We start from the raw sequence: 27,419 nt of genomic DNA, 5'->3' as shown, positions 1-27,419 counted from the left end.
TAATCACTTTTTCAACCAAATTTCATGTAAAGACAGCTGCTTGTTCATTGAATGGTCTCCAGCAGGAAATAGGCACTAAAGGGTTGGATTGGTGTTGGATGGATCTCAGTAGCAGCTGTGGGGTGAAAGAATGACCCAAAGGTAATGCAGCTCTCTTTGAAGAACGGAGGGAGCACAGAAAATGCTCTCTGTGCTCCATCTTTCTCTCTATTCAACTGCATTGGTTTCTCTGGGATATTTATTATCATATCCAGATACATAGAGAAAGGAACCTCCCAAATCAGAGGGCAGTAAGTATGCAAAATCTTCATTTGTCATCAGAAGAGTAATCTGAAGATGCCCATTTTTGCACAGTTTTTTCTCCTTGAAACCATATCAATGCATAGTTCTTTATGACATTTTAAAACCAAGACAATGAGAGCAATCATGGTCAGTCAGCAGTGAATCTATAAAGCCACAAATGAGTATTTACAAAAGGGTGTGTTTGACCCATGTGGCACTGCAATTCCCACCAGCTGTGATGAACAACAGCAAAATCTTATGCTTACAATGAAAACATCTAATATGTGCAAGAATAATGCTTGAATGTTTACACCTTTTTTTTTTAAAGTGTAGTATTTACAGTAGTTCTTGCAATTAAACTTTGTTTCTGTTGAAACTCTAATTAAAAGTTATGTTTACAGAAAACAGCAAGGATGGTAGGCATTTGTAATAATCTGTGATAAATGTTACGAAATAATCACTATCATAGTTTGAAAGTAAACCAAAATCACACGCATTCCTTTGACCTTTGTAATAAATACTGGGAGAGAGGAATAGCATTTCTTTATTCTTTAATGCTGCAACACCCAGCCTACATCCCTGGTCAGTCCTGAAATATCTTCTGCACTAGCTATAAGAAATTTATTCCTCCAGTGTCCTGATCTTCTCTTTGTTCATGTATCTATATAAGGGATTGAGAGATATATGCACAAGCAAAGCCTGAAGGCTGAATTTACAAGGTTTCAGTAGCAATGAAAAAAAAAATCTAGATATAATGTCCCAATGTCTTTGCTGATCTTCCTTACTAGATTCCTTATAATCAATGCTTCATTTGGTGTGAAATTACAAAAATGAATATAATTTTGGTTAAAACTGCGAAGGAAAGTAAGAATTTGCTTGCTATCTCAGCTGGAGCACTCTGCTGCCTTTGACATTTTGACTATTCCTGGTAAAGTACTTAAAAAGTACATGAAGAAAGTGAAAAAAAAAAACCCAAACAAATTATTTCCAGTCACTGCAGACCTGAATTATTTTTAAAGTGGTGATTGACTGCTGGAAGTCTCTGTACTCTCCTGAGTGATCCAGAAATAAATCAATTAAACAACTCCATTTTGTCTTTTTTCCCCCATTTTTTATTTAGGCCATTGTATCAAAGCTGGTATTTCAGTAAGCATTGAGGCACTTCAGCATAAAATCTGTGGCAAACTGCCTTTGGTCTGTCACATTTCGAGTCTCACTCAGGCTTGCTGACAGCTACACGGAAGCTGGCAACTTCGAAGCAGTTTGCCTGGGGAAGAATTCCTGTAAAACGAGTGGGAAATGGAGTCAGGGTGTAAGTCCAGCCTGATTTCCAAGGGCTGTCCCAGTGATTTGAAGGCTGATACTGGTGTGCCTCAAAGCAGGACATGGACAGCTGCTCTTGCCCAGGCTGGTTTTGAGGACAGAGAAGTTCCCAGCAGGAAAGTGGGAGCTTGGGTGGCCTCCCAGCACTTTGGGGTGGCATCCCACAACTCTCAACATCCACCATCACCCTGTGCCGTGAAGCCAGCTGGTTCTCCAAGGCCCAAAGAAGGGATTTCCCCCCAGGTCTCTGCAGTGGGTTGGTAGCACAGTGCTCCTGGTTATCTGGGGGAAGATGTTGTGCTGGCAGCCTCTGCCTCACCAGCTTGTCACCTCGGACCGGGACAGAGAGACCTCGGCCAAGCTGGCCAAGCTCCCCTGGAGGACATTGGCACGGCTGGCTGCAAAAAGCCTGCTCTGCCCCACACAGCTCCTGCCAGCAGACGTGCTGTGGGTGTGGGATATCCTAAGGGTGGGAGACGGGCAGGGCCTGGAGACGCTTTGTGCTGGAAGGAAAAGGCACAGGATGGTGGCAGGGTGGTGGAGCAATGGGTGGGAGACAGGGGCAGGGCCTGGGGACGCTTTGTGCTGGAAGGAAAAGGCACAGGATGGTGGCAGGGTGGTGGAGCAATGGGTGGGAGACAGGGGCAGGGCCTGGGGACACTTTGTGCTGGAAGGAAAAGGCACAGGATGGTGGCAGGGTGGTGGAGCGGGGGCAGGAAGGGGCCTGTGCTGGGCGCCTGCAGTTTGTGACATCACCAGAGCAACACTGGAGCGACACTGGAAGGATGGGGGAGTGAACATTCCATGCCATTCTGTCAGGTCACAGTGGCATGAGGAGCCCACTGTGAGCCCAAGTGAGATCTCGGCTATGCCACTGCAGTGAGGGGCCTGGAGCAGGCGGTGCACAGCCACCATGGATGAGAACAGATATCCTTTTCTTCTTCTACCTTCTCCTCTTCCTCTGCTCTCCCTGCCCTGTGACAGCTGCCATTGGGATGCCCCTGACATGGCCCTTTCCCCTCAGGCCTGGGCACACAGGGGATGCCCTGGAGGGCCTGGGGCAGCCAGTCCTGTCAGCCAGGGCCGGTTGATAATGTTTGGGTGGGCACAGTGCTGGGAGCACTCGTTCCCTGGTGTTTCTTGGCACTCCCCACCATTCCCTGAGCCTGCTGAATCCCCTCGGCTTCCCCACGTTTCCCTCCTCTCACTGCAGCCCTTTTTGCACCCTGACCACCCCTTGATCACACCCTCCCTTCGGCCCTTCTGTCACTGCTCTCTGGGACTTTGAGGACAGAGCAGAAATCTCTTCCTGCACACCTTGGGGCCTGCTGCATTCTCAGAGGGCAGAATGCAAGGATGTTCTAGAGTATGAAGAAAGGGAAGCACAATCTTCTTAGGTTTAATGAAATTAAACTTTTCCCCCTCATCCCCTCCATTAAAAGGCAATTTAATTGGCCAGAATCTTCCTTAACCTGACGTCTCATACGTGGTTTTGGAATACAATTCAGAATGATTTCATGAATGGGAATGTTGATTTAGAGGGCTGCAGGAGGCTGCTTGAAAAAATGCAAATAAAATTTGATGAAGACCATTTAAAACATATTTTCAAGGTAAGGTGTATGTACATTAAGCAATGAATGGTTTAGAAGTTCAGTTACACACATCATATGTTTGCTGATTTTTTTCAAGTTAATTTTTTGGGAAATGTATTTCAAGCTAGTGTGGTGTGCAAAATCAGCAAAGAATTTTCCTCCTCCAGGTCTTTCATGTCTGTGTAAAATAGATAACCCAGGGTTTGAATTTGAATCATGAGCCTTTAGATTGGAAGGTATCTCTAAGATCACTGAGTCCAACCATTAATACATTGAAAAGTCCACCTCTGCAACTTGTCCCTAAGTACCACATCTGCAAGCATTTAAGTACTTTCAAGGAATGGTGACGCAGACACTTCCCTGGACAGCCTGTTCCAATGCTTGACAACACTTTCAGTGAAGAAATTTTTCCTAATAGCCTGGCACAACTTGAGTCCACTCCTGCTTGTCCTACTGCTTGTTACTCGGAGAGACTGACACCCACATAACTCTGTCTTTTCTCCACAACAAATTGGTGTAAGATGGAAAATATGTTGGTTTGGATTCCCAGGTTTTTTTTTGTAACATGTCTGCGCTTGAGAAAAGTTAAAGAATTCTGGTTTCATCCTATTCAGCTTCTCTGGTCAAGCTAATGAGCCCAGACATGTCTGTCTGATTCTGGACAGAGCCATGAGAGCAATCTTCTCAAAATCCTCTTTCCAGGAGGACAATTGGGATTTCTCTGAGCTGTCCAGGCTTTAGATCCAGCACACATTCATTCCTTTCTCCACTATACCTCTCCTGTAATATTTAAGAGGTGTGCCTGAATGGATGGGAATCGCTCTCTAACTCCCTGGGAATGGATTTGGCCTTGAGAGGTGGCAGTTTTAAAGATATTTCTGTGAAGATTATATGATACAGCTAGAAGCTGGACTTAAGTTCATTTAGTGTAGGCAAGCAAACTACTGCCAAGCAGATCTTGTCTCAGTGAGCAAATACTAACAAATGAGTACTGGATACATATTTTCTTCATGTAATGACTCAAAATATCTAAGATTTTCCCTTTACATCATTTCCCCCCCAAAAAACCCCATCTGTCTGGTAATGCTTTTTCCCTAAGGGAATGAAAACAAGTGTGTATATATATATAAATATATATATATTTATTTATATAAATACATGTATATTTACTTACTTTCACCTTTATAGATATGATTCTTTTGAGAATGTTGCAACCAGCTGGCAAATTTTGTCCTGATTTGGCAGAGACAATTAACTATGGCAAGTCAGAAAGGTCATAAGAAGGAAGGCACTAAGCTTTCCTCACCCTGTCTTCCTCTCTCATTGTTTGCCTTCTCAAACCAAGGTAGAACCAGCAGCATGAGCTCAACCCTGGCTGAAGAGGCTTCCTGTGGTTTTTTGAACTTTCACTGCATGGAGAAAGTTTCAAAGCTAGAGGATCTCTTGAGAACTTAAAAATATTTCTCGTTGTTTCCTCTATCTTCCCCCTACTTTGGTTTCTGGCAGGAATGTGAGAGATGGTCAGCTGTGGGAAGAGAAAAGGAGATTTGAGGGAAGTGACCTGCAAAGAAGAAGTCTGATCTAGTTGTATTTAACAACATATTATACCCAATAGCCTGATCTAGTTATTTATAGCAGTACTGTTAGGTGCCCTATGCTATTTGAGAAAGATTTACAGGGGTTCAGTAGTTTGAGGGGTTCAAATATTTCATCAGCGAAACAATATGTAAAAATCCAAAGCATTCTGGATGTTACTGACATCTTTGTAATTAACTGCACATCAGCAGTTAATCTAATGGTTATACATAGCAAAATACATTTTATAGAAAGCTAATTTTAAGGAATAATCAGCTTTTTTCTTCTCTGTTCTCTTTGAGCTTATTTTACTGTAATACTCTTTTGAGCAGTATCAGAATTATGAACATTAAGGTTTTAAGGAATAATAAATTTTCATCTAATTTCTCTCAAGACTTTGTCTCTTCTTTTTCTGAACAGCAAAAATTTGATGTGCATTAATAAAAATAGGAATGATAAAAATCTACCCCAAAAATTTACAATATCTTTTTATAGTGACATGATTTTTATCACTTTAATTTGAAGAGTTCTTTTGTGTAGTATTATTGCCTGTATTTCACCAGGAGGCAGCTAAAATAGAAACTTTACTTTTTTGTCCAGCTTCTCTTTGTGCCAGTAACTAAGTGAACATCCTCCAAGTCCTGATAGACTGTTTATTTTCAAAAGAAGTTGGTATTTTCTTTTCCTGCTTAATGGTTATAAGCAAATTTGCAGCACTGTTAAGAACATTAAAAATTGGATGGAAGAAATCAACCTTAGATGGGGAATTTCTCAGCAGTAATGAAATGTGTATAATTAGCATTTGTACAGAAATATTTTCTTGCTGGTGATTTCTGTTAATAATGATCATTATTATTCTCTTTTGCAAACTCAAAGCAAACACTGAAGTACTCATTTGTAAGATTTTTTCACTAGAACTCCTCATGAAATTTAATTTTGTACTCGTTTCAGTTATTTAATATATTTTTACTCCTATTGTACTTATTCAGAAGTGCAGAAAGAACTTTACTGCATAGGAAGGAACTGGCACCAGATCTTTAAACTTTTGGCTTTCATGGTATGGCTTCAAAACCAATCTAATTTAGCAGTAATCCAATCTCTTGATCAAAGAGCAGCCAGAGCTCAAGTAAGCAATTTCCTGCTTCTAGACATTTCTGTGGAAGCCAAAGCAGCCATAGTAAGGGCCATGTTTGGATGTTTGGATGCTGGAACGTGGTGTCTTTGGCATCTCAGTTTAAGGAGCCAACAACTGAGAATTTTCATCAGTTTACAGTCATAATCACTGAGGCAGTGGATTGCCATTTGTGGTTTTTGTGAGCAATTTTGTCAGAAGATTTCTCTTGATTTGGCAGGTTTTAAGCAAAAATCAGGCTAAAATGTTAGAAACATTTATATTTCTATATTGATATTAATTAATTAATCAGTACATAATTAACTAATATATAACATATATACAATATACAGCATATAGCATATACTATATTTTATATTATATATTAATAAATAATATTAATATATGTAGTATATAGTATATAGTTTATATAATAGAATATATGTTATATATTATTATATATATGCTATTATATCTTAATATACGTATTACATATTATATCTTATTATGGTTATATTATATTATATTATATTATATTATATTATATTATATTATATTATATTATATTATATTATATTATATTATATTAATGTTTTAATAAATTTATATTTATATTTATATTTATATTTATATTTATATTTATATTTATATTTATATTTATATTTATATTTATATTTATATAGAAATGCAATTTATATTTATATATTATATATATTATATTTATGTTTTTATATATTATGTTTATATATATGCAAGACATATATTTATTTCTATGCTTATTTATATATATATGCAGTTACTTATTTTAAGTAGAAAATTTTAAAGGAAAAATAGAATTGTTAAACCTGTGAAAAATGTAAAAAGCAGAAATGGTAAAAAAGCATTATTCTTCTCAAATTCTTTTGTGGCCTTTTAACTTTTCTAGTGACTTTTATACTGAAACACATAAATTAATTACTATGCTAACATTCTGTAAGCTGTATGAAAACAAGCTTACAATTCAAGAATTCTGAAAGTGTGAATAATTAATCTAAGTTAAACATTCTGGCTTGTTAAGATTAGAACATGGTGTCATAGGTTATTACAAAATATCTTGTCTTCAAACTTGAATATTGTTTTGTTGTGAAACAATAAACTTCGTTTATTGAAGTGTTGAAAGGGTTGTATTTCTTGGTAATTTGGTCATCCTTATTTCATTTTTAAGATTACTGGTTGCTGATTTTGTGTGCAAATTTGACTGACAGTATTTACAATATGGTGTAAATAGCTGTTGGAGAGGTATTATACTAAATATATTTTCCACTTGATAAGTTTTATGCTGCACATTTATTTTAATGCATAGCATTTTAAAGATTTTCAACAATGTGTTTGAATATTAAAAATGCATTAAATCTAAATTTATTGCACTTATTTAGATGCTAATTGTGTCATATGGTCCATTTTACTTTACATAAAATATTTGTAGCACACAAAGTGTCATCTAAAAGTTGAGGAGTGTAATCTGATTGTAGTCACTGTTGCCTGAGGATTCTTCTATGATGCTCACTCTTATGGTCAGTTATAAAAGAGTGTTTGGTGCATAATTTGTATAATTGCATGTTGTTTCATTAATTTCTTTTTTTTTTTTTAATAAATTTTGCTTGCTTTTTTCCCTCAGAAAACTATTGACAAACAGTCAGGAAATATTATTAGCATGGACGACTTCAGAGCAATTTATCGAGCTCTTGTACACAGGCCTGAATTTGAAGAACTATTCAAGGCTTACTCGACAGATGGCAAAATTCTACCTGACAGCCAGCTCCTTAAATTTCTTATAAAAGAACAATTTCAAACTGAAGCTAATGAAACAACTGCCTTAGAAATTATTATGAAGTATGAACCCATTGATGAAGGTATGTACAGTTTAACTATTTGATATCTAGCTCTTATTTCTCGTGCTTCTCTCAATGACTGTGTTGTCCTAAACCTCATATATTTCTTTCTTTAAAAGCATGTCTTTTCATCTATTTATTATGTTTTCTTCCTGTGTTTTAATTTCTTTTTATGGTGCCCTCCTTTCTCTGCTCTGTTCTTTTTTCTGTCATTTCTTTATCTTTTTATTTCTAGTCCTTCTACAAATTCTGTTCTTCAGCACATTACAAACCATTTTCAATTTGTTTTTCTTAAAGTCCATATCTGCCATTTTTCTTCTCTGCTCGTTACACTGTCTTCTCTCCCTTGAGTCACTTAGTGAAAATTCAAGGCCTCAGACAAGACTTTTATGTCCTTCTGACTTCCTTGCAGGGGCACTGTGGAAAATTTTTGTAGGTGCCTGGTCACCTTTTGTGAATCACTAGAATGCTGAGATGAGGAGGGCTTCATAAATCTGTAACATGTTCTTCACCTATTTAAAGGTGCCTCAAGTTGGGGTGTAACACTTCTGCTGAGCGTCACTGATTTCAACTTGTGGCAAAATTTACAGCTAGGAAAAGGATAGAACTGCATTTTGCTGCAAGCTGTTACTTTATTCAGTGGAATATGTTCAATTCTTTCGTTTCCTTGGTTCCCAGTCGTTGAAAACGGGTGGAATTGATAAGTGGTTAAGAAAAACACACCCAAGGGGAAAATATTTCTTCTGGGATAATAGCACTGGATTTTCTATGCTGACCTGTGGTGGAAGAAGAAAATGGAAAATGCCACTTTTTCAATGAGAAACAGAAGAACATTGGGTGTTTCATTTAGAGGCACTTACTGTCCAGTAATAAAAACATGTGACTCCTTATGCCTTTACTCTTTAAGGCTGCCTTTCAAATTTAACTGTATTTTATTAAACATATTCTGCTCTTTCAGAGGAGCTAATGTTTACTAATTGTTCAAATTACCAGCTTAAAAGGTTCCTTTTATTTTGTGTTACCTGTTTTGATGGGAAAGTTCAAATCTATAGCACAGTTAAACAATGAATAATCTTCAGTCCATTAGAAAACACCTTTATAAATATCAACTGAAGTTTCTATAGGTTTAATTTAATGTCTGGTTGAAATTTCAGATGCTGAGACAAATTCTTGTTTGTTTCTTCACCTGTGATAAATTTGTTTGTCTTGTTATTGGAAATAATCTCGCTGAACAAAATAACCTCTGTATTGTTCATGCTCCTTTGAGTGAATTCATACTCCCACTCAAACATATTTCTTGAAAAGTTCCAGTTATGATTGACATGAGAGATGATTCATATGGTATTGTGATAGACCATTTTGTGTAAGTGTCGTTCTGAATTTGCTACAGAACATTATTCATCAGGATGATCTGTTGGACTCATCTGTCACCCTTGCCCTCCCTGTGTCTTACAAAAAGGGAAAAGGCCAGGCTTTGACATTTGATTGACAGGTTTGCTAATAGTAATGACCATTCTCTCATAAATGTGATAGCACTGCTATGTCAAGATTAGGATGAAAACAATGACTACATTTGACATCTAATTTAAATAAATCCATTTATAGCATCCAGTGCATCCCTAACATTTCTGCAGAGAGATTTTCAAAGCTATTGAGCCAGATAACTTTGAATTTATTCTCTGTAGGTACTGTAGCTAGCTCAGGACAGTATGGAATAAACTAATCTTTCATTCTTGTTATACAATTTAGATGCCTAATGTCAAAATACTACACTAACAGGTTTTTTCACGTGTGCGCTAAAACCTTGCATTTTTGGTAGAAAGAGCCATTTCTATGGAATTGATCACAAAATATGTGATTCACACCTGACAGTTGTGTCTTACTAGCACCCCAATGAGAGTTTTATTCTTCCCAAACATTCCATTATCTTCCCATTTTACTATTAGCTTTGAATAGAAGACTCAACTCATTAAATGAGATTAAAGAAAACATGCTAACTAAATAATTTTTTTTTAAGCTTGGTATATATGTCTTTTTTAAAAAAAATTCTGCTCATTTACATGGATAGGATTAGAGGCACAGTGAGGATAAGAAAGTGCATCCCAGTATTATTTACAATATAGAGCCATTCAAGGACTCTATTCCTGCCTATTTTCCTGCTAGGCAATACAAAAACAGGGCAAAAATGCAATCCTGTCTTAAAAAAAACAGCTTGCTTTGTAAATAACAATATAAGCCTGGTGCATCTGTCAGACAAGGACTTTGAGTAATCCAGAATGTATTTGTGAAGCAAAAAAAAAACATTCGCAGTTTATTCCTAGTGCACACAGTCGTGAAGGTTTTTTTTGGATTTTTGATGTATGTGAGACAGAGCTGAATGTAGAGCACAAATTTGCAGAAGAGAGCATTTGATCCCATTGGCCAAGGTAAATCAAACTTAATAAAGGAGACATCTCTGCCAAACTCCCACAGATTTCATAAAAAATCATGTGGAGTAAGAAAGATGGCTTAAAAATCTCAACTAAGACAATGGCTGTGGCTGGATTTGAGAGACACAATATATCAGATTATGAAAAGATGTGTAAAGGTCTAGTCTCAGGGAAAAAATTCAAGACAAGGTGATTATGAGATATAAACCCTTAGAAAACTGAACTGCTGTTCAGATAGATACTTTATTCCAGCATGCACCAGTTGTAAGTGTGGGTAAGGGAGAAAAAGCCTCCCTAGAATATAAACTGAGACTAGAAAAGAATTAAGTGTATTATAACTTTAGTCAAGGAAATACTTCTCTCTTTACTGTTCCCTTAGAGCATGAATGTTTCATACTGATGTAGTCAAATTTCATAGTGTGAAATTCCATCTGATGATGTTTCTGCCTGACTTTTAATGACTGAAAGATTCCTCCTTCCATTATAGCAGAGTAAAACCCTTGTCTGTGATTGCAAGTATTTCTCATGAGTTCACCCCTAAAATTCCCAGCAAATGTATCTGTACCCACTCCACTCTCTCTGTCCCAAGTACCATAGACATTTAATTACTCATTTAGCTCTCTGGAAGCAAAGAGCACTCACATACATTTAAAAACATGGGAAACATCTCTCTCTCCACATTTCCTAGTCTCACATTCCGTTCAGGCTCTTCTCCTCCCCACTCCTGAGTCTCTATTTCAGTCCAGACACCTCTCCCAGACCCTGGCAGGGCTGCAGGTTGTACTCAGTCCCTTCAGGAGGAAATGGGTCTTGCAGGAGGCTCTGGCCAGTGCAGAGTGATTTCTTGCTTGTTTTGTCTGCCTCATTGTGGGTACTCCAAAGGCCTTCAGGGCAGCAAACATCTTGTGATAGTTTTCCATTTTTTCTTTCTGAAGAGAAACATTTTCAAAGAAATTCCAAGGTAAATAAGAAAAATGGAATGTAATAAACTCTGAAAATAATGTATAATGTAATCCAAGTTTTTCAAATACCCAGGTTCAAATATCCATAATTCCTCTCTGATATGACAGTATTTGTATATATGGCAGAGCTGGAGATTACCCTAACAGGAGGAATGAGAAAAATAATTTTATCTTAAATCAGATTTAAAAAAACCCCAAACAATATAAAGGAATATTGTTAATAAAATGAATTGTACACTATCCAAAAGAGGAGGGCAAGACAAAAGAAATCATTGAACTTTGTGAACAAAAAGAGGCAACGAGAAGGCAGAAATCTTTTCTTGCCTTCCCTTTCTACAACAAATGGATATGTGTGTGCACACTAACTACTGCTAAAAGGTCCTAATGGAGAAAAAGACTGAGGTTCCTCCAGGGGAGAAATGTAAGGTCTTGATGAAAGTCTTTTCACTGTGGAATAGTTATGGAGATGAATTCCCATTTCCTTTAATGTAGAAGCAGAAAATGTCTGTAAGTGGTCAGAAAATAGCATGGCTGGGCTATTCCTCAGAAATGTAAGCTCTGTAAAAATACAAAGATTTTTAGTCTGTTGATTGGAGACATGAGCTGAATGTTTTACTGAAGTCTATGAGCTTACATATTGACTAACAAAACAATGTTAGATGTTCATTTTTTGGGGATTATGGTCATTAGCATATTTGCTTGAACATTAATTTCTCTTGAGAATATTGCAGTTAACTTTTGTCGATGACAAGAACAGCCAGGAAAACATCATAAATAATTCAGAAAAAAAGCAAGACTGAAAAGCCAGTATTTTTTCACTAATTTAATAAATAAATGCAGAAAAGGTAGAACATAAAAGATGTACACACACACACACACAAATAGTTACTAGCTCTACTTGTAATTGCTCAGAGAAATCTATAGACCATGAAAAATAAAATAATCCAAAATGAAATCCAGACAGCTCATGTAATTCATTAGAGGCAAAACATACAGGATGAGTGTATTCTGTTTTGAGTAATGTGAAAAAATTCAAAATGTTTTTTAAAGATCCAGACAGTAGAAATTTAATCCAGTTGTTACAAGTATAGAACAATATACCACGTGCATGTGGATAAATCTATAGGATTCACTTTTCAAGAGTCATCAAGGTTGCAAGAAGTCATCCTGCAAATCTCTCAGCTAAAAGAAGACCAAAGAAATTCCCGATGCAATAAGTACAGTCGGTTCTGTAATATTATTAATATTATTAATCTGAGTAAGATAGTCAAAAATATGGATGGAACAGGGTAGGACCTTCTTAAATGATGTAATCAGGTCAGTGAAGACAGGTTGACAAATCCAAGTTCTTAGAAAATTGTAACAAGCTTGACTAATACAAGTCAAAGGTTACTTTTGAAAACAGGGGGGAAATGAATGATGAATTGAAAGACTGGAAAAGATCAAATGTAATATTTGTTTTAGAAAGGGAACATCTAAAGAACTAGTCACTGTCAGTGACTAGAAAAAAAAAAGGAGAAAATAATAAATACGTAAACCCTTCTAAGATGGTAAAAGTGAGTAGCAGTTTGTCAGGACATTCCATGAAGAAATAGTATCCTGTTTTCTCCTATGAAAGATTAACAATACAGATGGATAGCAGAAAAACGAAAATTATCAGAAATCTGAAACAGAAAATGCCCTGGATTGGATTTTTTTTTGAGGAAAGGAGTGGAAAGTGGGAAGTGCAAAAGCAGTGTTCATAGGAGAAAAAGTGTGAAAAAAGAGGAGAGGAATAATACCAAACAGAACAAATATTTTGGACAGCAAGGAAGTTTCAGGGTAAATTTCTGTTTCCTAATTATGAAAAATTTCCTAACAAGGTTATTTAGCAGTTGAAATGCTTTTGTTGGGTTGTCTGTGGATTCTTCATCAATGGAAGACTGGAAGAATAACTTCAGAAAGACTTCTGTTAGGAATAAGTTGTTGGGTGAATGCATGTTTGATGTCTGGATGCCCTTCTGTTTTTCTTTATCATTGTAAAACATTGCAAGTTTTCTAGTTCAAAGACCTGTGTAATTGAGAAACAATTATTTTCTGTAAATTCTCATCCAGGTGTAAAACTTCCAGTCTGTCACACACCAAAGATGGATAATTGCAATTCTAACTTGTACATTCTGATTCTTATAGCTGCAGTAAGAATTACCAGGGCAGAAAAGGGGGTTTTCCTACTGGTATTTCCAGTCCCCAAGTTTGTATACATCGACTTCTAAACTATTATTAACATAAAATAATCTTGGATTATTTACTTATTGTTAACTACTAGCCTAACGGTGACAATAAAATTATTTTAGAGTAAGAACTGAGCAAAATCCCTCACTAATTCAAACTATATTTTGAAGCAAATCTAACTTTTGAGATTATATCATTTGTAAAATGACTGCATTACAAACATGACATTGAGAGCAGTAGCTGGCAGTGTAATGGCTCTGTTTGCCATTAAATCAGTCAAAACCAAAACAAATGGGATGACTATCACTGGTATGGACTCAATTAGTTCATTTTGTTATAAATATAGTAGTGTAATAGGCTTGATTTGCAATTCATCTGTGTAGACAGTTATTTCTTTGGTTACAATGCTATTTTTATTTCAAATATTTCTAAACATGATTTGATCAATATTTATTTGGAATTTTCCACCCCTGGCAAAGACATTTGGTGCTAGAAGTCATAGTTTCTGCAAGATTATATTGAGAATTTCTGACTTTTTAGAGAACAATCCTGGTTCTTTTAAAAGAGAAGATTCCCTTAACACGTTGTCTGGCATGTTACTTTCCAAAGTAAATGACAAATATTTTATTTATATTTAATTAGGACTACTGAAAATTCTTCTTAGTGCTGTCCATAGAAGAATAAAAGTGTCAAAACACATTTTTTTCCTCTCAGAAGTTTGAACCACAGCAATTCAGCTCCAGAGTCACACGTATCTGATGTTTGTGTTATTTATACATTTGGTATGAATTTTAAAATTGCAGGAAAGCTTTGTGCTGTATAACCTTTAGCAGTGTTCAGAATTGGCTATTAAAAATTTCAGAAAGTGCATCAGAGTGGCTTCACAACAGAGATTTCTTTTTTTTTTCCTTTTGTTTTTGTTCAGTGAGGAAGAAAAGGCAGTTGTCATTTGAAGGATTTATAAGATACATGAACTCAGACGAATGTTCAATATTTAAAAGCCAGCACAAGACCATCTATCAAGATATGAACCAGCCATTATGTGACTATTTTATTTCATCTTCTCACAACACCTACTTGATAGCTGACCAGCTAATGGGACCCAGTCACTTATGGGGCTATACCAGGTATATAGACATAATTTTTAATATTTTAAACTTTCTTTGGCTTTTTTTTTTTTTTTTTTCAATTAATGCTAAGTCACATACAATCCTACTTGGAAATAAGGGACAAAGCCATCAAAGATACAAGTTGAAATGAGAGTGGTATTTTATTTTGTGTGTACACTTTTCAATATATTTGCCAAACCATCTGTTCATAGTCTGGAAGCAATCTATTTTTTTCACTTACATCTCAGAAAATCAACCTTGCAGCAAATGGAATCTATAGTATATTGTACAGTACACGATTAAATCAGTTTTTAATCTCAACGTGCCATGCAAAAAATAAATAACTCCCTGAAAGAAATGTAAAATTCCTGGGCAAGCTGTGATCTGTTCAATGTAGAAGATGTGTGTTGGAGTATGTCTGTGTCAAGGATATCTGTGTTCAGTGCATGTTGCAGTGTGGGCAGGTTAGAAACAACAAAAACAACAAAACATGGGCATTCAAGTAGGCAGCAGGGAGAGGAACCTGTGCAGTGTGTGACTCCAAGAGGATGATGACCAGGATGCCTTATTGCCAAGACAGGGAAGAAAGAAATTAATTGTGTAGTAAATGCAACACTGAGAGGGCAGGATGTATTAAGAATTAGGAGGAGATGTGTCCAGAATTATTTGTACTACTTTAATGAAGAGAAAGCAGCAGGAATCATCATCTATCTGAACACTTTGTAATTTTTTTTTTGGTTGCTCTCTTGATGTTCTTTAGTGACTTGCAACCATCAGAAACAGTACTGAATTTCTAACAGTATTTAAAATTCCATTATGTTAATGCTGCCTTGCTGAAAGTAATTGCAAAGAAGGTATAACCCCCTCTCTCTTTATCTCCTATATGTGTGAGGAAAATGCTAAAATCAGCTAAAGGCATATTTGACATATTGTTAATGTGTGAAAAGCAGGATGTAAAAGACAGCTTGGTAATTAAGTAAAACAGTTTATAAGAAATGTTTCAGTTAGTTGCAAGTCAAATATTAGAAACCTAAGAATTTAAGGGATGACACTAACATATTCAGATTAAAGCAGTAAAGTCAGGGTGTCTCAGAAACTTTAGCACTCTTAGAAATGTGGTCTGGGGAGAGGAACTGTTTTATGTAAAGACCAAGTGCAACCTGATTCTCCAAGTACTATAGATTTTTAAATATAGCGATTCTCAAAATTCTAAGCAAGTTTGGAATAGTAGCACAAAATAGCATTGAAAATATTTATTCTTTTATTTTAAGTGGCAATTTGCCTTTGTTCTAAAATTCCTTTATTGAAATCTTTGATTTTTAGCCTTTTAAGGAAGATAATGCAGGTAATCCCATATTCTTTAAAGGTCTAATGAAGTTTATTAAATAACACACACCTAAAATAGGCAGAAACAGAAAGTATGTCTGTCTCATATAATTCTGTAGGATTTCTATTTATGGTGAAAATGAGGTGTTTTTTCTGTAATTAATCCCTGTGCTTGTAATTAGAAACACAGCAACTTGTATAAAAAAGTTTGCTATCTTTCTTTTGGCTGCAAAATTGTTTCTCTTGTTCTTCTGAAGTGCTCTGTTAAAAGGATGCCGTTGCCTGGAGATTGACTGCTGGGATGGCACCAACAATGAACCTATTGTGTATCATGGTCACACTTTAACAAGCAAAATTCCATTTCGCTCTGTAATTCATGTGATTGACAAGTATGCATTTATGGTACGTACAGATCTGTGTGTGTATACATGAGTTGGTTAGAATGGGATGGTGGCTTTAACTAAGTGGGGACATGGCTCTTGTAAATTCTCCAGGGTAAAAAAATGCAACTGAGCAATGGGTATTTTAAAAATTAATTGCAGAGCAATTGTGCTATTTGTTCTTAATGTAGTTTAAAATCTAGTTAAAGGAATCATAATCATTTTTCCTGATAATGAATATAAACCAAACTTAGTGCAAAGGATTCAGGTGATCTCACTCAGCTTGTTAGGTGGAATTCTCACCTGACATAATTTAAACAAGGACTGAATCTATATTGAAGGCCTAGTTCAGATTTTTTCTGATGTTTTCCTCCTTCTTTATATCCCTTAAAGGTTTTTTTGTCACTTACTCTTCTGCTGCTATGAGTCTGTCTTGTATCCTCTGTGTGAATTTATAAAATAGACAAAAATATTAGATAATAGATGAGTTTGAGACTTTGTTTTCCATTTCCTCTCTTTTGATTTTGAATGTTGACACTGATAAATGTTAGCAGCTACTGATGTTTTTTGGTCAGGTGACCCATCAGAGCAAAGTTCCTTTTACCTATCTCTAGAAAAACACTGAAATCTGGAGAGTTTTTGCACCGTCTCAGGCTTTTGTATAAGCTTCTGGTGAAACTCCTGCTCAAAGGAAGTGCTGAATGACTATTAAGATAAATCTCAGAATCAGGCCAGCATTATGTGTATGAATATATACATCCACAATCATAAATTTATGTGGATTTTCATGCATATGTATTTATAGCCTTCTCAGTGTTAATCAAAGCTGTGTTTTTTTTCTGTTTTCTATATAAAACTTAATTAATCTCTGATTTTAAAAGTGAAATTAAAAACATGATTTTATTCCACTGTTTTTCAAAACCCACTGGATAAAACTTTCCTCTTCTTGCTAACACACAGCATATTGTGCTTAACTCTAATTCAAACTTCAGTTCTCAAGCCCAAGTGCCAATGAGATGATAAAATCACAACAGGTCATGGTTGGTACCAGCTGTCCATGCAGGCTGAGCTTTTCTTCTCTTAAAAGTCAATAGCAAGTGCTCAGGAGACAAATGTAAAGACAGGAAAAACATAAAATGGTGTTTTCCTTATTGACAATTTAGGCTCTGCCTGAGCAAAGACTTCATTCAGACTATATTTTTGGTATCCACCAGTATTATTGGCAACTTATGAGATTTACTTATAAGTCTAGATGGATGCATTTCTTTTGAGTTCTTCTCTAATTTTTACTAATTTTCTCTTTTTCACCTTTTAGCTTTAATTTTTACTCAATTACCCTTGCTTGAGTAGTGTGATGAGAAAAGTGTATACTGTCCCTAGAAAAGTTTGTGGTATTATCAAAAATAAAAAATATCCATAGCTTGTTCATGTAAAGGAAATAATTTCTGAACAAGCTTTGGGGAGACTATCAGAGTCTTGATAGACTATTTGAAAAGTAGTCAAAAAATCTGTCATAAACTAAAGCAAAAGACATTTAATTCTGATTTATGCTTTCAATTTTAATTTTAGAATCTGATTTTAGCTTTTAAAACCAAAACAAAGCAGTCCTTTTTTCATATATGTCTAGCTCTGTTTTAACTTTCTGAAGGTGCATTTCTTTTTTCTTCTTCAATCGTGCTTTCTTTTTTCCACAAATGTTACCTGTTTTATTGTGTTACTAACCTGGAACAAGTGATCTATATTCTGAAGTTTTTGAAAATGAATGTAAATACAGATGGCCAAGGGGACTTTTGTAAGATATTTTGGAAAAGCAATTATTCATATTTTTATTTATTAATAACAAAATCCTAAAATTATATTTCCAGTCATCTGCCTATCCAGTTATACTGTCTCTGGAGAACCACTGCAGCCCTAAACAGCAGGAAGTAATGGCAGACTGCTTGAAAAGTATTCTAGGTGACAAACTTCTCACTACACCAATTGGTGGTGCAATAGATATGACTGAACTGCCTTCTCCTGAGGTAATAAGTTTTCATTTTTCTCTGTGAAAGAAATGGAAATGATGGTGGGGTTCTTCATTATTTTTTTTTTTCAGTCCTCTGGGACTGAATTTATGGATCACATCTGTGTCAGAAATAGACTTCAGGTAGTAACAAAAATATTTAAACTGCACCAAAAAAACACATGGAAATACATCTGTTATTTGCTGATTTATTTTTTTGTTGCTTAAATTGAAGGAAATTCCTGAAATTTAAGCATGTTATTGAAATGGAAACCTGAGCCTACATTTTTTGTCAATAACAGTGATGATGGAGGTTTTTTTTGGTCCTCTGCTACTGCAAAGCCATTCTCTTTCTCAGTGTGTTTCTCCCTCAGACAGCGTTTCTCAGCGGATGGCCCGAGACCCCTGGGACATGAAGTCAGAAAAGGCAATTAGATGGGTGTTGAAAATTTTATTGCAAACTAAAACAAATACATTTCCTTTGTTCCAGTCTTTGCACATAATTTTCTTTCAAGGACAAAAACTTTTTTCAAGTCTTTTGTAGCACAAATACGTGCACACATACAAAATACTTATTTCAGCTTCTCGCTGTTGCCAGTATAGCCATATTTTATTCCTTGTGTTTTTACAGTAGCTAAAAAAATGCAAATGAAAATGTGGGAAGGAAGCACTGCCATAAGGAAAAACAACACACAAAAGGTGTTTAAAATAATTTTTTAAGGATTTGTCAAGGAAAAATATTTTTGAAGTGATCTGTGCAAGAAGATGTGCTGAAGTATTACCGTACTCTTATATTTCCATAACAATGTTGTAATATTTAATGTTCATGTTTCTCCACCCTTTTTTTTTTTTATTGTAGCAATATATTTTTTTGCATCATGGTTTCCAACATAATTTTGAAGCCTTGAAAACTGTTTTTTCAATTAGGAAAAAATCTAAACTCTATCAAACAGGAGGGCTTGTTGTAAAGCTTCTCAAATCACGGCTGGATTCAGTGTAGGAGATGTGCAAGGATCATATGTCCTCTGAAGCAAGCACAAAATCAGTGAAATGGAATCACTGAATCACACACTTAAAAATATTAATTTCTATGATATATGTCCCTTACCATATGGTTACTGTGATACAGGGAGTTCATACTTCATATTTCCACAGCTTAGAGTTTTCATGAGTCAGCTCTGTAGAGTTTTGCCTGAAAATGGATTGCTGGGTCTATGTATGGAAATGCTGTCAGCTGAGATTAATTCTCCTGAGCTTTTAACATATTATAGTATTGTGAGACATATTTCCCATCTGTGCAAGGTGTAAGGATTACCTAAATAACGCCACTGTCGTCACCTGATTACAAAAGTTTTAATTCAGAAAATTATTATCTTGAGAATGAACACAAATGAGGATCTTCTCTGTTTCTCCTAGGTTTTCTGATCATGCATGTAAGAAAAGTCAGTAGGACTTTACTTAGCAATGGAAATATGTAGCTATGACTGAATTTGTAAATTCAGTTATAAGCTTGACTTTGGCTGGCATCTTTTTGAAGAGCCAAAAAAGGAGTTTAGTGACATCACATCTTTAAAGCTTGGGACCTTGTGCATTTTCAAGGCCTGGGTAAATTCATTGTCATTTGAGAAAACCAAATTCTGAATTTAGTCTTCAGACTGCTTTACTCAAGCTGTGCAAAAGAGATGTTACAGAACCACAAATGATGAATTTGAAATGCTCTTTGTTGGAAGGATCCTCAGTTAGTGTGAAAAAGAAAAAAGCTGTCACCTATATAAGTTGTTGGTCCACTTTTTTCAAGATGGAGCATTAGCAAGAAAAGGGAAAAAGCCACCTCAGTGGCTCCTTCAAGATCAGAATTGAATGGTTATTTTGTGTGTACATGAAGTGGGAAATCACATAGTTTCTCCAAACACTTCAAAGAAACATTAGACAATTACAGGTTCCTTTTAGGTTTTGGAGTTTTGGAGGCTTCCATCGAAATAATTTTCTTTTATATGGTCAATCTTCTACTTCTTTCTTTAAGTAGGTCTTGAACTATACCTTTGTCAACTGAGATGATTGTGTGTGTGTGGAAGGAGGTTAAAATGAGGAACACGCCCACTCTTAGGTGGTTCCTTGGACCACCTTGCAATGATGTCTCCTACCATTGTAATTCTAAGTGAAAATCACATGGAGGCGCAGGAAATAAAAGCGGAGGATCACTGAACACTTCCTCTCTCTGCTTTTCCCAACACTTGCTTCATCTGAAAAACAAACCCCAGAAAATTTCAGGACTAAAGGTTTTTTAATTCTTTGCCTTCAGTCATATATTCACACTTCCATCTGACTATATTGATATTATTAATTCCCTGCAATTCCTGTATTCTGTGGCATCTCAGCACACAATTCCTCCTCTACATATGGAGGAAGGAGAAGACTTTTGCACTACTTCTTTCTTTCCCACAAACCTTATCCCATGAGAAACTGAGGCTGCTTTTAAGCTTCACCTGTCCCATCTCTTTCCCAAGAAGATGGTTTGCCACCCAAAGCGACAGACCTGATACAATTCTCTGCTCCCAGTCTTGGCCATCATGGTGCTTCTAAAGAGACTTCATGAACTCCCTCTAATCTTCACTGGAATAACAGGTCCTTTGAGTCAGGTCCTGCATTAAATTAGATTTGACATCAGTGACGGGCGCCAGACATCTCTGCTGGTTGTACCAGCACTCCTGGTGATGTGCTGATAGAAAGTGAAGGAATGAAGTGCCTTATGCAGCAATTTGTAGATGAACTTAGAAAATATCAGGATGCTAGAAGAGATAAGGTTTTACTTACCCTGCTGTGTTCTTCCTCTCAAGAGATCTGACAGCAATTGAAAGGAGCATGTGGGCATCCAATATAACACAGAAAAGAATGTAAGCACATTGATGCTTTGATGAAAGTTTGTTCCTCAATTATTTTGCATTGTAGAGCATTGAACTGCCTTACACTGCTGACAGGATAGATATATCAGATAGTTAGGAATCTTTTATTATTTGCAGGTTTCCTGTCACAAAGTTGGAATGAGATATTGATGTGTGATTAACTGAAAGTGAAGTGGCAACTACTGTGATTTTACAAGTTCTCTTTAATGTTTACCACACAGCTGCAAGATCAATTACTGCATTGTGATGTCTCAGAAGCATTTCTGGCCAGGATTGCCAAGGCTTCCCTATGGTTGTTAAACCTGTGGTGTCCAAATAAAAGGATCTGTTTAATGAGATCCTTGAGAAAGATCAATAGAAGGTCTCCAGTACAACTTCATGGGCTATGGATATTTTAAATTCTGCTATTATGGGGAAAACCAGCTAACTCCATAAGCCAGGACTCATCCTTCACACTTTTCTTCACCTTTATCTACTCAGTATAAAAAGGAGAGCTTTCTCTACACAGTGAGTGTTTTCAGTGAGAAATTCAAGATTAAGCACATCTAATTCTGTTGCTTCATTTATGAGATTAATTCCTATTTATTTTGACCAACACATTCACATATGCAAATGTCTTGACCAAGTCTTTGCATCAGAAATACTTTTGTTTCTTAGCAAGTCAAAATGTTTCTAGTCACTCTTATGCCTTTTGATCAGTCTATGGCATCTATTCTTTACAAAAAATATGAAAAAAAAAAAAAGAGAATGTGGTATGTCTAGGTGATGACCTCAAAAATAATAATAAAAAAATCCATACTGTTTCTCATAAAATTTCAGGAATCTCTAGGCTGTAGTGAGTACATACAGAAGACTCATCTAATTCCTTCACTATTTTTAGGCATTGCACTCTTGAGGGAACATGATTTTCCCAGAAATGTGGTAAACATGTGACAGTCATTATCTGTTAATAGCTTCTTTGCATTGTAAAGCAACTTCAGGAGATAACTAAAAACAAGACATTGCCATATTTTATATCATTACCCAGGTAGGTCTTGGGTCAATGGCTTATTTGGTGTATAAAAATCATGTGGTTTGTTTGGTAAGGCATCTTCTTGGACCATTGAACTTTGGTAAGGAATCTGTGCAATGAAGACTCTGAGCCAACCTGTAACCATCTCATCTTTCTCTGCAATCATCTGGACTTATTTCCAATGCATCCAGAGATTTAGTTGCCCATGTAGAATATAGTTTCAGCTATAGCACAGCTATTTATCCTTAAGTAGACTTAAGGTAAGTAGACTTACCTGAAGTCTACTACAGAGCACAACACAGAAATGGAATTTTCAGGGTAGGGTGCTTCTCACTGGGTAAATGTGTTGTAGGAAAACTTGCTATGAGGTAGCTAAAATGCTGCTCCTGATATAATTAGTATTTGTTTGCCTAGAGCTCAGACCTTGCTGGTGGTATTGATTAAAAATATCTGTATAATAAGTATACAGTATTGATATAAAGTATCTGTAGATGATAACTGTGATTTATAAGGCTGCCACAAAGACATCCATTCACACTTCACTAAGTGTGATTCGTTAAAGATAGCTGGTGTTGGGTTTTTTTAACAGTTGTACTTAACAAATCTTGTCATTGTCTCAAAACCTTTCCCTGTGTCAGACTTCACAGGAGGTGTTGTATCTTAACCCTATATCAGTATTTAAGGCAGCAGTATCATTCTTGAAATAGAATATTATGTAAAACTCAGAAGAGATTTTAACTTTGTTACTTAGCAAGATTTTCAAGGCTTGATATTCCTCTAACTGAGCACCTACAGCTGGTCAGGAGAGAAGAAGGGAGAACAACAAGCTCAATTTAAACAGGAGAAGCTATTGTGTCTTTAATACTTCTGTCTCAAATCCAGGGTTTGTTCCTTACATTTCTGGGCACTGAATTTTCACATTAATTGTAGTCATCAATAGGTGGGTTTGCCCGATCCAAAGTGCTTGTGATTTTTATCTTGGAAACTTGGCATTACTTCAGCTGATTTGTGTTATACATCCCATTAACCAGAATGCACAAGAAAAAGGTTTTGTTCATTTAATTATGTAAATATTTGTTCTAGTTGATTGCACTTCGAGGTTTTTGCTTATGCCAGTCTTGAAGTCCCACTATGCTCTAGGGAGGTCCTATGATGTTTTACATATTTGAATTTTTTAGTATGCTTGCAGTTTTTATAGAAGTAAACAGCAAATGTATTTTTAACATATTTTGCCTTTCATAATAAAACTAGAAAGGAGAAGTTATAGTGAATGCTCAGACTTTCAGCTCATTAAAAGGCTTTTCAGCTCTCTTAGAAGACCTGGACATGTAGAGAAAAAGGTGTCACATGTTTAGCAGTGCTGATTACCAATTAAAGAACTCAGATTTCACACAGTCACTGAATTTGTAACCATACATTTGTTATAAGTTTTTTTGAAGATGTGTGAAGTTCAGACAAAAGCCTATGCCATTTTTTCACTCTGTGTTTCACTTTCAGTGATTGGGGGTAACTATTATTGTCATTTGCTTCTGGCCAAAAAATAGCAAATTCTCTGGAGTATTTTTGTAACTGTTTCTGAAAAGAACCATGATTTTAGAATGTTACCTTTGTAGAAAACAAAGCAAACCTTAAAAAACTTCTCCTACCTCAGGATGTTTATGTTTTTGCTAACAGCTCGCAAACAGAATTTTAGAGACTGATTGACATCATGACCCATTTTTATATCATTACACACACACACTATTGTCTTTTTTTACTTAAAGTTATGTTTGCATATAGGAGGCAGTAATGTAACCATAGATAGTTTTTTCTTCCCTTGTATACCAGGTCTTTTTTTATTTTATTTTATTTTTTTTTATTTGTAGAATGAAGTCTTCCCATGAATAACAAAATACAAGATCAAAAGTGGATAGAATTGCTTTTAGATACTGGGAAATGTGAACATGCAAAGCAAAATTCAGAACTCTTAAAAAACATGAGTAGCATTAATCATATTAAAACTCTTCTAAAAATACCAGAGAAAAATAAAAAAAAGAGTGCATTAATAAGAAATGAAGGCAATGTTAAAGGGCATCCTTATCCTGAGTCACCAGTGCAGAGAGACTAATCAAACCTTCCAGCAGCATGGCATTGATAGATATTGGGCATAGGATGTCTCATTCCACTGGCACCCTGGCAAACTACCAACACGAGATCTGAAGCGATAGGGGGATTATGAGCAATGGAGCTTGCAATGGAAATAAATGGAATGTCTCTATCCTTGCCTATGGCTCTGGTTTCTACTAAAAAACTTTGGCTTTATATATTTCTGTTATCCATACCTTTCATATTTACTTCGTGGATACCTTAAAACACAGCATTTCAGTTACCTTTCATTTATTGTGAATTTTTTTGTTCCCTCTTCCCGCCACACTCCCAGTAGTGTAATCTTCCTTTCCACTAGAGCATAGGAAATTCAAAGAACATTTTTGTGGATCACTTTATTCAAGAGTGACAGTAAGTCCTGTTACTCCCTGACAGCTCCTGTGTACAGATGTACTGCTGCATAATAGAAGCTTTACTATTAATATAGTTTTGTAAATTGAAGTGAAATATATACTCATAGGATTCTGTTCCATAGATGAAAGCCATGCTGTTAGAATCAATATAATTCAATGATGTTTTTCTCCCTTTACATTACATATTATGGAGGTTGATACACGTCTATTTAAAAATAGAGAAACTGCTTAGGCAAAATCACCAAACTTTTGTTTCCCTGGCCAGGTAAGACCAGCATAAGGTTCTACTGTAAAATAACACAAGTTATAAACAAAAGTTTTCATTTGGTACACCAGAGAGATATGCACAAAGGCATTAATCAAATAACAAATTTCCTGCAGGCTTAGTGATAGATGAAAACATTCCAAATGAATAGCAGACACATCTTTAAGTGTGTATATACACATAGAAGTACATTTAGGCTTAAAATAGAAGTAAAAAAATAAGTAAAAAAATATACCTTCTATGTCTTGCCTGGCTATCACTTTTGGCTCTTACTTAGCTTTCTACTTTTATCTTTTCATAGTTTCAGCATCTGGGTTCCTGTGGAAGAGAGCCTTTTTTCCTGTCATGGTGTTAGATAGGCTCATTCTGTTGTGTACATTGATCCCCAGATTCTGTTTGGTTTCTTTGGCTTTGGCTTCTGCCTCACTCTATTTTAATTCATTTTGCAACCTCACATCATTATATTTAATAAACAACTTTGAAGATTGGTTAAATAACACCAAGAGATGAAAACCTAAGTAATTCTAGTTACTATTGTTCAACCTCTTTTCTATAGGCATTAAAATTCAAAGTTCTGATAAAAGATAAAAAAGTTGGAACAATTGAGGAAGGTCTGCTCAGGATGGATGCTGAATATGGTGGTGAGACAGAGGAACTGAGTGACTCTGAATCTGAGTCTGAGGATGACGACGCACATGACACGTTACCTCTTCAGCCATCAAGGAGTCCCACCAGAAGAAGAAGAGATCATAGACTTTCACCCCCACCTCAAAAAAAACCAAAGGTAACTTTTGCTGCAATTGAATATAGAGAACACACAGATTTTTTTTTTTAAAGAAACTCGATTATCTTAAAATAGAGACTAAACTGAAAAGTTGTTATAAATAAGTTATTTTAAAATAATTTATATTTTAAATTTAATTTAAAATTTAAAGAGAAAACTTTAAAATTACTAAGATCAGTGCATTTGGAAATTACATTTTTTAGCTCGAGGTTTCAGAGTTTTCCTACTCTTCTAAGAAAAGTCAGACTGGACCACATTTTAGTACCCAACTCAAAATCAACCCCTTCCTGTGCTCCCATCTTGAACTTCAACATTTTCCTCTCTCAAAACTTGTGCTTGTCCCAGGCTCTCGGTCCCACAGTAGATTTAAGATGTGTTTTGTTGGTGCCATGGCTCTCCTGGAACTATGTATAGAGAACACTTACAGCAGTACCTGATGACAACAGGCAGAGTTAACCATTTCTTCCCCAGGTCTTCCAGTCTATTTTTAAGATAGATAAAGTCTCCTATTTTCTTCAGTTCTGGATTTTTTTGCATTAAATTAGGTGCACATTCCTGGTTGTGCTGGAACATTTTTCAGCACCTGGAGCTGAAGAGGTGTTTTTAGATTTATCATGCAGAGACTTAACTTTATTTCTGAAAAAAGTGTAAAAATTTGGTGTTTGAAAGTCAAATTGAACTTAGTTTTTTTAACCAACTATAATTCTCTACCACGGAAAATCTGTTGCTTCATCAAGGTTGAAACTGCCTTGTTCAGCTTTTTTAGGATGTCAGGCAGCACCTGGTGTACCCAGTCACTCTTGCACATCATGCTCTGATTGCCTGAATGTGGCTAAACCAGCAGTGCTCCTCAGAGCCCAGCACTCTCGCTGAGAAGCAGTGTCTCTTTTTTTTTATATGATTTGAAAGTTTTTTTCTTCTTTCTCATTCCAACTGACATGGAGAAATAGTAAGGAAAAATTCTGAGGAAGGATGGACTCTGACCAGGAAGGACCAGCTCTCTAGACAATAGGTTTCAAGAATATTTGTAGGACCATGTAACGGACTAGAATGAATTCCACAGACTCTTAAACAGCAGCAACAAAAAGGATCTGCTCATTTTCACAGGCAGAAGAGAAAGTGGTTTCCAGGGTCCCACTCTGTTGGAATATTTGCCTTGATGTCCCACTGTATTGCTTTATGGGAGGGTGGGAGAGCATTTGAATCCACAGCCAAGATACCCCAGTGATGCTGCTGGCTTTGCCTGCCTCCAGAGTTGTATTTTTCAGGATTTCCATGGCAGTAGACTCCTGGTGTCCTCATGGGACATAGCCCCAGAATAATTAATGCACTTGAACGTTGCATAGTTTAAGAGCCATGAGCAGGCAAACTCTATTATTTTGTGGGATGAGAATTTGCCTTCAAAAGCTTTAATGGAATGTAAACATGATTAGCATCAGCAGCTCTCTGCTGGCTACTGCCCCCAATTAGCTCAGAAGTTATGCTGAGGAAAATGAAGTGGTCACACAGTGCTTCTCTGTAAGAGAGAAGATCCTGGTAAAATTTCAGTCACTTTGGCTTATTTTGGTAATTGAGCAAGACTAAATTAAGATTTTGGTGAGAGAACTTTCAACCTTAATCAAGAAGAAAAGAGTTTTCCTAACTTCAGGGCAATGCTTAAAGGAATAGGCCTTTGATTAATTTTCTTGGCGCAATGTAATATTTTCCTGTTATTCTACATTTTATAGATGAGTTTATTCTGTTGGTCTTTTCTAGTACTTTATATATTTATGAATAGAAAGTTG

The 27,419-nt window shown here is 35.9% G+C and overlaps 1 protein-coding gene across 1 annotated transcript in view; it reads left to right on the top strand.

Moving 5' to 3' along the window:
* Positions 1 to 1,897: 1,897 nt before the first annotated feature.
* The window catches only part of LOC131586104 (1-phosphatidylinositol 4,5-bisphosphate phosphodiesterase zeta-1-like), a 46,001-nt gene continuing 20,479 nt past the window's right edge, over positions 1,898 to 27,419 (top strand). The window contains exons 1-7 of the mRNA XM_058852844.1: positions 1,898 to 2,052; positions 3,065 to 3,215; positions 7,541 to 7,775; positions 14,282 to 14,483; positions 16,049 to 16,193; positions 18,037 to 18,192; positions 25,408 to 25,635. Coding sequence (XP_058708827.1) covers positions 1,898 to 2,052; positions 3,065 to 3,215; positions 7,541 to 7,775; positions 14,282 to 14,483; positions 16,049 to 16,193; positions 18,037 to 18,192; positions 25,408 to 25,635 — 1,272 coding nt within the window. The remainder of the gene's footprint in view (positions 2,053 to 3,064; positions 3,216 to 7,540; positions 7,776 to 14,281; positions 14,484 to 16,048; positions 16,194 to 18,036; positions 18,193 to 25,407; positions 25,636 to 27,419) is intronic.

This window comes from Poecile atricapillus, chromosome 18 (genome assembly GCF_030490865.1).
Source record: "Poecile atricapillus isolate bPoeAtr1 chromosome 18, bPoeAtr1.hap1, whole genome shotgun sequence".
Taxonomy (NCBI): domain Eukaryota; kingdom Metazoa; phylum Chordata; class Aves; order Passeriformes; family Paridae; genus Poecile; species Poecile atricapillus.
Note: the sequence above shows the minus strand (reverse complement) of the source record. Positions and strands in the feature narration are given on the sequence as shown.